The 12,382-nt window shown below is 43.1% G+C and overlaps 1 protein-coding gene across 1 annotated transcript in view; it reads right to left on the bottom strand.

Moving 5' to 3' along the window:
* Positions 1–6,159: 6,159 nt before the first annotated feature.
* The window catches only part of DNAAF1 (dynein axonemal assembly factor 1), a 42,199-nt gene continuing 35,976 nt past the window's right edge, over positions 6,160–12,382 (bottom strand). Inside the window, exon 12 of the mRNA XM_040409922.1 lies at positions 6,160–6,291. Coding sequence (XP_040265856.1) covers positions 6,185–6,291 — 107 coding nt within the window. The 3' untranslated portion in view covers positions 6,160–6,184. The remainder of the gene's footprint in view (positions 6,292–12,382) is intronic.

Genomic DNA, 12,382 nt, shown 5'->3' on the forward strand with positions numbered 1-12,382 from the left:
TCATATATTATTATGGGTGGACAAGGTTCAAAAGTGGAGTTTCCTCCTCCAAATGTAGGAGGAAACATGTAAAGAATATGTTGCAAGGGTTAGTCCCACAAATTACTACCTCATCAATCCGTGGGTAGATAACTTGGCAGGATGGACAGAGTTTATGGACGCATGTAGTCCATTTCCACGTGACGGTGACAATAGTCCATATCACATGGATATGGTCAAAGGACTGTGTTTGGGAGACAAAGTCGCCTGGCCACACTTTGACCCAGACCAACAGTGGGACACAACATATATGCAAAAAGAAGGAGAACAATGGTTAGAAATAGCATGTCATTGGTATGATAGGCCCACAAAAAAGGCCAAATCACCTAAAAATGTACCCAATGACTCAAAGAAACACGATCTTGAGGCAGACCTCAGAAAGGGAAGAGAGAACAAAATCCTAGAAAAACCACCGCCATACAAAACCCTGAGTGTAACCAAAAACCACACGATGACTGAAAAGAAATCGAGCATTCAGAAGCTCTACCCTTCTTTCTCAGAGGAGGAAATATTGGCTGCGGGTCATGTTGTCCTGCAACCAGTGCCCACAGCACCCTGCCCGCCAGTGTCCTAGGTGGAACAGATATCAGCGTCTGCCTTTCAACAACCTGATTCTTCCACTGAAGCAACAGGAGGACAAGCGTCCACACCAATAGAATCACCCAGTGTTCGGGATAAAATTGATAGGTTCAACAAATCACCCCCTAGTGTCTCATCAACGCGACATCTACTACTCATGCGTATGCCGGCAACAGAAACCAGAGGGGACGGGGGAACAGGAACAGAGGCTATCAAGGTCAAGGTAACAGAGGTCCACCCCAGTCTCAGCAGAAACCTTACAGCCCAAATCAAACCCCTTAGCAGCAGCAGCCACCATCTGCCACTGTATGTTTTAATTGTGGTAAAGAGGGACACTGGGCGAGGCAATGCCCGTTGCCCAGACGACAGCGCTACTCAAACCCTGGCACTCAGCCCCAGGTAAGGGATAGCCAGAACCCAAGGTTTCCCATTGACTGGAACCAACAGGGTCAACACTGATGCTGCCCAGAGGACGGTACCCCCACTTTCACACAGGTCACAGAACATTGGAAAGACTGACCTGTCATTCTCTTAACAGTAGCAGGGAGAAAGGTAGGTTTCATGGTAAATAGAGGAGCCCCATCCAGTGTCCTGTGTAGGGATTTTTACAAAGGTCCTTTAAGAAAGTCCGATCCTTCCATGGTAATCAATGGGGTTCATACAAAAACATACAAAACTGACCCACTGACACTTGAAACCATAGACGGAGATTACATCACTGACCACACTTTCAGCATCATCCCCGAGTGTCCGGTAAGCCTCTTAGGTAGAGATTTGTTCTGCAAGTTGAAACTTGAGGTTTTTGCATCTCAGGGAGGACTGGATGTGCGATCAGATCTCATACCCATTGCCAAACCCTCATCATCATCATTTTTTCCTACACTCACCACATTTGAGTCACAAGAATTGGAGGACATTGACCCTAACCTGTGGTCATCCGGAGACACAGGATTCATTGACTGTACTCAATATAGGGCCACACTCAGAGCAGATGCAACCACGGTGTACCAAAAACAATACCCACTATCGAAAGAGAAAATTGAAAGGTTAAGACCCATGATACAGGAATTCCTACGGTCTCACCATACAGTACACCCATAAATCCGGTGACGAAGGCCGATGGTACGGTAAGATTTGTACAAGACTTACGGGCAATCATCCCTATTGCGCCTATTGTATCTGATGTGACACAACTGCTTTCAACCATCCCTGCAGATGCTGTCTGTTTCAGCATGATAGACCTGAAGAATGCTTTCTTCTCTATCCCGGTTGACAAGCAGACCAGACTCTTTTGCTTTTTCCTTTGAGGGTCGTCAACTCACCTGGTGCAGGATGCCCCAGGGATATGCTGATTCACCTGTAGTATACAGCATTGTCTTCCAAGCCAGTTTAAAACCATGACACTTCCCCCCGGGTTCTGTACTCTTGCAATACGTGGATTATTTGTTATTGTGCAGTGTGTCAGAGGAGGCCAATGTAACAGATGGTTTATCTTTGTTGAAATGGTTGTCTGAATGTGGACACAAGGTGTCATGCAAGAAAATGCAATGGTGTAAAAAGCAAGTTGAATACTTGGGCTTTGTTCTCACAAAGGGAGAAAGGAGAATCAGCACAGAAATATTCAGAAAAACTAATATATAGCAATATAGCGAATATATTAGTTATTTTGAATATTCAGCTTTTTTTTTTTCAACCTGTACAGTTGTTCAGCATACTCTTCCCCGACAAGCGTCCCCGTCACTATGGGAACATCTGTGGGTTAGAATATACCATCGGATATGAGTTTTCACAATCGCAGGGAAAACTCAGATCTGATAGTATATTCTAACCCACAGGCGTTCCCATAGTGATGGGGACGCTTGTCGGGGAGAAGTATGCGAACAACTGTACAGATTAGGAAAAAAAAAGACGAATATTCTAAATAATGAAAATATTCTCTATATTGCTATATATCAGTTTTTTTGAATATTCGTATTTTTTTTTCCCATATGAAAACATGATTCCTTCCTGCTTAAGTTGCTTGTGGGCCAATGACTCATTGGCCCACAAGCAAGAAGCAGTGAGAAATCATGTTTTCAGAGGTAAAAAAAATTACGAATATTCGATATAGCGAATATATAGCACTATATTCGAAATAGACTTTCTATAGAGCCCATCTTTAGCTGTGAGGAGAGACAGTAAGTACTCTGTGAGAGTGCTTCTTTCTCCTCATTTTTGCAATTGGTGGGGGTCTCGGCACTCTAACCTCCACTGATCAAAACCTTTGATATCTCACTACGACATATCAACATTTTTGCTAAAAACACAGGCAGCAACAGTGACTGTGATAAAATAACAATTATAGAAGTCATACTAAACACTCTCCAGCATTACGCTTTAGTCCTGCAGCAGTGATATCTTCCTGGCTGCAGCGGTGACATCTTGGGCACACCAGGTCATTGTGCAGCCAATAAAAGGCATCAGCAGAATACGACACGTGGCTGCTGAGGCCAGTGATTGTCTGCAGTTTAATATGCTACAATTGACATGCACCAGGAGACAGTACATGCATACAAATTAGTGAATGTGCCCCACTGTGTACCAGCTCTGCTGCACCAATTCTGTCCTCACCCCTCGTGTCTTTTTCTGTGTATGCCAATAGTTGTCAAGAAAAGCATAGGAAGGATACTGGAATACTAGATTAAAGGCCCCTTTACCTGGGCTGAATGTGCAGGCAATTATCGGGAATTAACTATCTGCTCCCAATAATTGCCTGCTCATTAGCGCAGGTGAGAGCTGCATTTACACGCTGCAATCATGATCACTGTATGAGAACAAGCAATTGCAGGCAGATTTATTGTTTCAGGGCAGCAGATCCCTGTTTACACAGAACAATCTGCTACCCAGAAACAACAATTTTGGGTGCTGCTTTAAAGGGTTTCTACCACCACATTTTGACCTAATTAGCTGTCAGACACTAGCGATCTGCTAGTGTCTGCTCTACCTAACCATGCTATTGTAATTCCTTTCTCTGCAGCGGTTACCCTAAAAAACTTTGTTTTATTGGTATGCAAATGAGCCTCTAGGTGCTATGGGGGCGTCTTTTCAGCACCTAGAGGCTCCGTCCACTCACCATTTCTGCCACCCAGCGCGCTCCAGCCCGCCCCTCTCCTCTAGATTGACAGCCTACTCGCGCCTGCGCCGTGTGCTTCTGTATTCGGCGCAGGCGCAGTGACTGTTGGGCTGCTCCCTGCGCTGTAATCGGCGCAGGCGCAGTGAAGATGCCGGCACAGGGAGACAGTCACTGCGTCTGCACCGAAAACAGAATTCGGCCGAGATGGAGAGAAGTAGGCTGTCAATCTAGAGTAGAGGGGCGGGCTGGAGCGCGCTGGGCGGCAGAAATGGTGAGTGGATGGAGCCTCTAGGTGCTGAAAAGACGCCCCCATAGCACCTAGAGGCTAATTTGCATACCAATAAAACTACGTTTTTTAGGGTAACCGCTGCAGAGAAAGGAATTACAATAGCATGGTTAGGTAGAGCAGACACTAGCAGATCGCTAGTGTCTGACAGCTAATTAGGTCAAAATGTGGTGGTAGAAACCCTTTAATGATGCTTTCACCCAATGAACTAGCATGAGAAAGTTTTAGTCTGGAGAAATAAAGGATTGAGGAATTGAAATCCAACGTGCCTGATCCTTACCCTCCCCCTTGGCTGATGTCGAGGGAGAGTTGGGAGGCCACCATAAACAATTTACCGTACATGGTTATCTAAACCCACCAAAATCGTCAGGTTCAGTCAATACACATCTAATGAGGTCATGTTTTTGGCGGGATGACTTGTAGTTCCATTGGTACCATTTTTTGAGCTCTAGCAGCATTTGTTTTAGCTTGAAATAGAGCCCTGCCACTCTGCAGCCGAGTTGGACTTGTTAAAAACAGTATCTGTATCCAGTATCTGGAGCGTTATAATTGGTGTTTGGGAATATATAGTGTGTGTCCCTCGGTGATGACACCACCCCCAGACGAAGGTTCGCCGAAACACGTGTCGGGGTTGGCACCATCCCAGAGGAGACACATTATGGGTAACTGATTCCTGTCCTGTATCTATTTAGTCATTGTCACTTGTTGCACTTGCATTTTATTTTTGATTCTCTGTTTTCTGCGGACAGATATGAACTGTTTCCATTGTGTTCTCCTCTGGTTGATGTTGCCTTTTCCATGCAGTGATATTTGTTTTTAACTTATGAATTTATTTATCAATAAAATTATTATTGATTTCAAGCGGTCTGGCAATCCTTTTATAGGTATTTTTGTTAAAAACAGTATTGGCCTGTTCTGCTTGAACAAATCCAGTTCAGGGTAATCACAGGAAGGGTTAATGCAAAATCTATAAAAGGGTCCCCACCTACCATGTGCCATTTATAATACTGGCAGCAAGGCTGAGTTGTGACCGCTATAAACTCCTTTACTTGAGTACATAATTTTTTTTTTTTATTTGGGCGAAAGTAATCAACACTTACCTTGCTTGCTCTGGACGGTGCTGTCACTTTCCAGATCCAGGAGTCACCACTGTAAACAAATCGGGACACAGTGCAGCGTGTCGCCCGGAAGAAGACCAGGCAGGGTGAGTAGAGACAGCGCAGCACTTCCCTCACCGCTCCACGCACCTCCTGCATGCTGATAACTGCTTCCATAATGGAAGTGGTCATTATCATTTGGACTATAAGACGCACATTTTGGGGGGAAAAAGTTGCATCTTGTAGTCCGAAAAATATGGTAAATCATCGTTCGTCATCCAGAATTCCACAAGTGTATCGTTTACAGCACAGAAGAGTCCACAGTGGGTGTTTGCCTGACAAACAATCTATTACACGATCGCACTCACACATTTTTACATGATATTCTGCACGGCTAAAGGGTTTGAAAATTAATGACTCGAATAAGGACTCGTTCTTCACTTGGTCAAATCAAGGCTTCTTAAAGGATAAAGGCTTCTTAAAGGGGTTGTCTCACTTCACCAAATGGCATTTATCATGTAGAGAAAGTTAATACAAGGCACTTACTAATGTATTGTGATTGTCCATATTGCGACCATCCTGCAATCCATCAGCAGTGCTCATGCTTGCACACTATAGGAAAAGGTGTCGGCCTCTCTGTTGGTCAGGGCCATGGAAGCGTGCACAAGCCTGCGATTTTTCCTATAGTGTGCAAGCATGACCACCAGTGATGGATTGCTGGGTGGTCATAACCATGGATACGAGCAGTGTATAATGTAATGGAAAAATGAATGAAGCCAGCAAAGGAGACAATATGGACAATCACAATACATTAGTAAGTGCCTTGTATTAACTTTCTCTACATGATAAATGTCATTTGCGAAAGTGAGACAACCCTTTTAACTGATAGTCTATGGCCCTGGGTCAGTGTTTATTTAACTTCAACCCCCAAAGAGTTATAGTTATGTACAGTATTTACTGAGTGGAAAGTATTCAGCGCATACAGCATTGCAATTATTGGCCAGTCACACATTTTACTGTTATCAACAGCTTGAGAAAAAAATTAAAATATAGAAAAAAAAAAAAAATTATTTATTTAATTTTAAGGTTTTTATCCAAATCATATATACAATCTTCTGTAGTCTTCTTCCCAAGAGTTGAGGGGTCTTCAGGAGTCTTGTCCACATTGTTACAGTTCTCTGCAAAACAAACACAATGTAAAGTTCATGAAGCAATAAATACAAATTTATTGGTGGGGAAGGTCATATTCAAAATCCACTATATAAGTGGCTCTTCACACGACTGTATCCATTTTGTGGTCCGTGAATCGCAGATCTGCAAAATAGGAATGTGGCCAGTGTGCATCACTTTTCTCGGGCCCCACTGTCACAATGTCTATTCTTGTCAGCATAAAACGGACAAGAATAGGAAATGTTCTATCTTCTTTATGGGGCTGTGGAATGGACATAAGAGTGCGGACAACACACTGTGTGCTGTCCGTATTTTTTGCGGCCCTATTGAAATGCATAGGTCTGTCTGCGATATACAAAAAAAATATAGATTGTATGTGGACTGCAAATACAGTCGTGTGAATAGCCTTTTAAAAACAAATGACAAGTAGCATTTTTCAGCAGGATAATGCTCACACACAGCAAGGCTTTCCCAGGAATGTCTCCACCAAGAACACTTTCTTGGCTGCCCAGATTTATCTCCAATCAAGCATTTATAGGGGCAGTTGGGTCACCAGCTTCAGCAACCTACGAGCGTGGAGAATCTACAGGTCCAGCTGCAACATCTGTGGGCAAAAGTGCCGCACGATACCATTGAGAACCTGTATGCCTCCATGTCCAACCGTATCTCATCTACTATCCAGGCTAGAGAAGGCCCAACAGGTACTAGAGCCTTCTTGTAATTTGTAGCAATACAAGTTTAGCTATAGAATATTTGCTCATACATAAGGTAATGGTATCGCAATAAATGATGGACAAGTCAGACATTAGTTTTGGAGATAAAAAAGCCTCCCCTTTCTATTCCCATATAACCTCTTTGAATTCCACAGGCAAAATATTATATATGATTTAAAAATAAATAAATATTTGATATTGTATATTATTATACTTTGTGTCCCTATATCATTAAAAAACTTGTAAACCACAGAACTGTGACCTCATAGTAAGAGATATGTCTCAGCACTTGTAGAACTTCAGTACTGTGACCTCACAATCACCAAGAAATATGCCATAAGTGATGTGATGACATCATCACGTTCTACTTCCAAGTCAAACCACTTCACCAAAATCACTGCCTCTTGCGACTCTAATAGGAGAGGTGGTCGCTCTGTGTTTCATTTTTAAACAAAGCGATTATTGATATATACAATGACTTTCATGGAGGAGAGAAGAAGAATCCTAAGAGAACGGGTTCTTCAGAGGAGGAGAAGGATCATGGAAGATCCGGAAGCTTTGTTCACTTTTGGACAAAGTAGTCAGAAACCACTGGATATGGATAGTGACACCTCAGAAGTGGTGTCCAAAAGGAAAGATCTGGAGAGAGAAAGAAAGATCAAGAGAGATGCGATCCTCACCGAAAAGAGGAAAATGGAGAACCTCAAAGAGGCCGACTCTGCAATCTCTGCCTATAAACAACTGCAGGAGACCATTCTCAACAACAGAAAGAACATCAGAGAAGAGGTCCCTGCAAGACGGAGGATCAACAAGGAGAACATCCTCAAACAGCGCAGAAATATTAACAGCGCAGAGTTAGAACCAGAAGAGCTTCTCCAAATACCACCAAAAAGCATCACTTGCCCCAGATCTGAAAGCTCAGAGAGTCTAAACCTCCGAAGATTGGAAACCCAGAAGAGGATTAAGAACAACAGAGACTGGGTTCTCCAGAGTAGGAGGGGACTCAGATATCTGAGCCCAGTGGAAGACAAAAATGGCGCAAACACGTCCAGGCCATCATCTGTCACCATCACATCCAGACAATATGAACATCACAGCTGCATGGTGTCTCCAGCCAATACATCAGGTAAGAGGGGAAACAGAATCAGCCTGGAGGTTGATGATGGGGGTTGTACTGATACTTGTTGCATCATTACATAATGTATCCAGTGTAGACAGCGTATAATACAATGCACAGAAATGTCAGCAGTACACAATAATTGCACCTCAAATCAAATAATTACTGGAATAGGAGCTACAGTACAATAAGACATAAACTTTAATTGATACTTTATAAACCGTACACATGTATAGAACTCTAAATTACCCACAAATATAAACTACGGCATGTCCGGAGGTCAGACAATAATAGCCAGCCAGTCAGTGTGTCATTACTCGCCCTTATAGCAGTAATATCAATAATGATGATAATTAGTATCAGGGTAGCACATATAATATGTTTTTCCAACACTGCTGGTGACTTGGTGACTTATAATAAATAGATGCCCAACCAGTCAGTATGCTACTACCAGTGGTCAGACCTCTCTTCTTAACACCGACTATGTGTAGATGTACGATCTCCAGTAGTGGTATATGGTAGACGGGCGGGTGGTAGAAGTTCATAGATCCAGCCATGCCTTTAGATAAGGTGACATCACTGTCCCTAGGCAAGTGTCTCTGCACCGAATCTTGTAGAGAACCTGCCCTGTAAAGTTTGACCCTACAGACTAGACCCTACATTTTCCTTATGGAGACAAATTATCAGCATAATTGAAATCATTGCTATAATGGCTAGGAGAGACACACTGACCGGTTATGATAGTGAGATCACTGACTGGACAGAGAAGGGCATATGTTTGTGGCAAATTTTAAAGGTTTTATACATATATATGGTTTTTAAGCTATTTATGAAAATGTATATTTCATTGTACTGTAGCTCCTTTTAAAGTGATTACACTTAAAGTGATGTTTTAATGAGGGCCTATTATAGAGAGCATTTCCAGCTATTACATACATAGATAAATAGACACCATCAGATGTGGATGCTATGGGAAAATCTTCCACTTTTATCGGACTTGTTTTTCAATCATTACGTTAAAAAGAAATTGTAACTATCCTGATAATGGACCTTGAAGTATATTTAATAATGTAATTATTATCTCAGCAGGTGCAAGCCTAAAGCCATGTCCTGACATCTGGCTCATGCCATCGGAGCACTCTAACGTCATGGACATGCCAGGTGAAGGCCCAAACATCTGGAACATGCCAGCAGACAGCTCTGATATCTGGGATATGCCATCAAAGGGCGCTAACAACCAGGACATGCCAGCAAATGGCTCTTTCAAGAACCGGGACGTGCCAGTAAAAGAAAGTCTTTCATCTGGTCTTATTACCACCAAAACATCTATTGACCATGAGAACTTCCATTTCCTTAAAGAGCTTGGAAAGGGAGGCTATGGAAAGGTAAGTGCATGATACCTGTGTGTTCATAATACTCAAGAATCATCAAAGCCCCAACCAACATTATTAAGTGGCCCGGAGATGCAGAAATACAATTTCATTTCTGAGTAGTCATTGTGGTTATACTATGTATTCCAATCATTATTCATTGTGCCTGGTCTGATCATTTTTGTGTCTTCTACAGGTTCTCCTGGCACGAGATCCAGACACCGAGGAGCTTCTGGCTGTCAAAATAATGGAGAAAAAGCTCATGAACACCAAAATCTCAGTAGAGCTTGAGATCATGGAACTGGCTATCAGGAGTCGCTTCCTGACCTACCTGCGATCATCTATGGAGACAGCAAAATATTTCATTATTGTCATGGATTATATGGCCGGAGGAGACCTGCGCCAATTTATGGCAGGAAAACTGCCCCTAAATATGGACACAGCAAGGTAAATGTCTTACTGATATACTGTATTTGCACTGAAGTTTCAGAATGAAAGAAACATGTCTTGGATGACTGGAAATAGATGTCTCATCATTGTGTGTTCTGTGTATGTTCCTGTATATAACACTGATTAACTCTCTTCTCCACTTCACAGATTCTTTGCATCAGAAATGGTCTGCGGACTTCAGTTCCTGCATGAACACGGCATCATCCACCGGTAAGTACAGCGGTTACATTTGATGATAGGCCAAAAGAGGAAGACATTTACAGTGTATATTTCTCCAAACTTAGCTTCTTTTATCATTTCCTGGATTGTAAATTAGTTTCATCTAATCCCCCGTCTAATAATTTTAGAATGTTTCTCTCCCCAGTGACATAAAGCCTGCTAACGTCCTCCTAGATAACATCGGACACATCAGAATCGCTGACTTTGGACTATGTGCCATTGGCGTATTTGGGCAGGACAAGCAAACAGGCTATGCAGGGACAGTTGGATACATCGCCCCAGAGGTAAGGAGCATTCATTATGAAAAGAGAGATGTCAATGTGTAATGGAGGATGAGATCATATCTATTTGTGTAATGTTTAGTATCTGAGGGCTGTAGAAGTGCTACCATGTCTTCAGCCCCATTTCTGAGTCTGTATGAGGGTAGATACGGTCAGTATAGCATTATACTCATAACGATAGAGGTGAGAGACAGGATCCTTGTAATCTCAGAAATAACAATAATCCAAGATGTTCCTTTGGGCATATACGCTTACAGTATCTGCATCAACTTATCTCTAAACTGATGTCATTACAGATGATGAACGGAGAACCTTACAACCATCTGGTGGATTCCTTTGCCTTTGGCGTCACCTTATTTAAGATGCTAACAGGTGATCAGCCATTCAACGGCTACGGGACAAGGATGCAGTACAAACGATCGCTGCAAGAGGATGAGCCTTATTATCCAGCATGGATGTGCCCAGATGCCATCAACATCCTAGAAGGGGTGAGTAGGATCATCTGGAGAAGAATGAGGCAGGGAATAGAAGAAGTAGTAGAAGGATAGATTTGGACAATAAGCGAGAAGAGAAATTAATATGATGGTGGAATCTCAATATATTGCCATATAGACCGTGTATATACACTGAACAAAAATATAAACGCAACACTTTCGGTTTTGCTCCCATTTTGCATGAGCTGAACTCAAAGATCTGAAATATTTTCTACAGACACAAAAGACCCATTACTCTCAAATATTGTTCACAAATCTGTCTAAATCTGTGTTAGTGAGCACTTCTCCTTTGCCGAGATAATCCATCCCACCTCACAGGTGTGGCATATCAAGGTGCTGATTAGACAGCATGAATATTTCACAGGTGTGCCTTAGATGTCACACAATAAAAGACCACTCTGAAATGTGCAGTTTGATCACACAGCACAATGTCACAGATGTCGCAACGTTTGAGGGAGCATGCAATTGGCGTGCTGACTGCAGGAATGTCTACCAGAGCTGTTGCCCATTCAATGAATGTTCATTTCTCTACCATAAGCCGTCTCCAAAGGCGTTTCAGAGAATTTGGTAGTACATCCAACCGGCCTCACAACCGCAGACCACGTGTAACCGCCCAGGACCTCCACATCCAGCATGTCCACCTCCATGATCATCTGAGACCAGTCACCCGGACAGCTGCAGCAACAATCGGTGTGCATAACCAAAGAATTTCTGCAAAAACTGTCAGAAACCGTCTCAGGGAAGCTCATCTGCATGCTCATCCTCCTCACCGGGGTCTGGACCTGACTGCAGTTCGTCGTCATAACCGACTTGAGTGGACAAATGCTCACATTCGATGGCGTCTGGCGCGTTGGAGAGGCGTTCTGTTCACGGACGAGTTCCGGTTTTCACTGTTCAGGGCAGATGGCAGACAGCGTGTGTGGCATCGTGTGGGTGAGCGGTTTGCTGACGTCAACGTTGTGGATCAAGTGGCCCATGGTGGAGGTGGGGTTATGGACAACGAACACAGGTGCATTTTATTGATGACATTTTGAATGCACAGATATACCGTGACGAGATCCTGAGGCCCATTGTTGTGCCATTCATCCACGACCATCACCTCATGTTGCAGCATGATAACGCACGGCCCCATATTGCAAGGATCTGTACACAATTCCTGGAAGATGAAAACATCCCAGTTCTTGCATGGCCAGCATACTCACGGGACATGTCACCCATTGAGCATGTTTGGGATGCTCTGGACCGGCGTATACGACAGTGTGTTCCAGTTCCTGCCAATATTCTGCAACTTCACACGGCTATTGAAGGGGAGTGGACCAACATTACACAGGCCACAATCAACAACCTGATCAACTCTATGCGTTTCTGACTGATCTTTGAGTTCAGCTCATGCAAAATGGGAGCAAAACCAAAAGTGTTGCGTTTATATTTTTGTTCAGTGTATATATATATATA

Source organism: Bufo bufo, chromosome 10 (genome assembly GCF_905171765.1).
Source record: "Bufo bufo chromosome 10, aBufBuf1.1, whole genome shotgun sequence".
Taxonomy (NCBI): domain Eukaryota; kingdom Metazoa; phylum Chordata; class Amphibia; order Anura; family Bufonidae; genus Bufo; species Bufo bufo.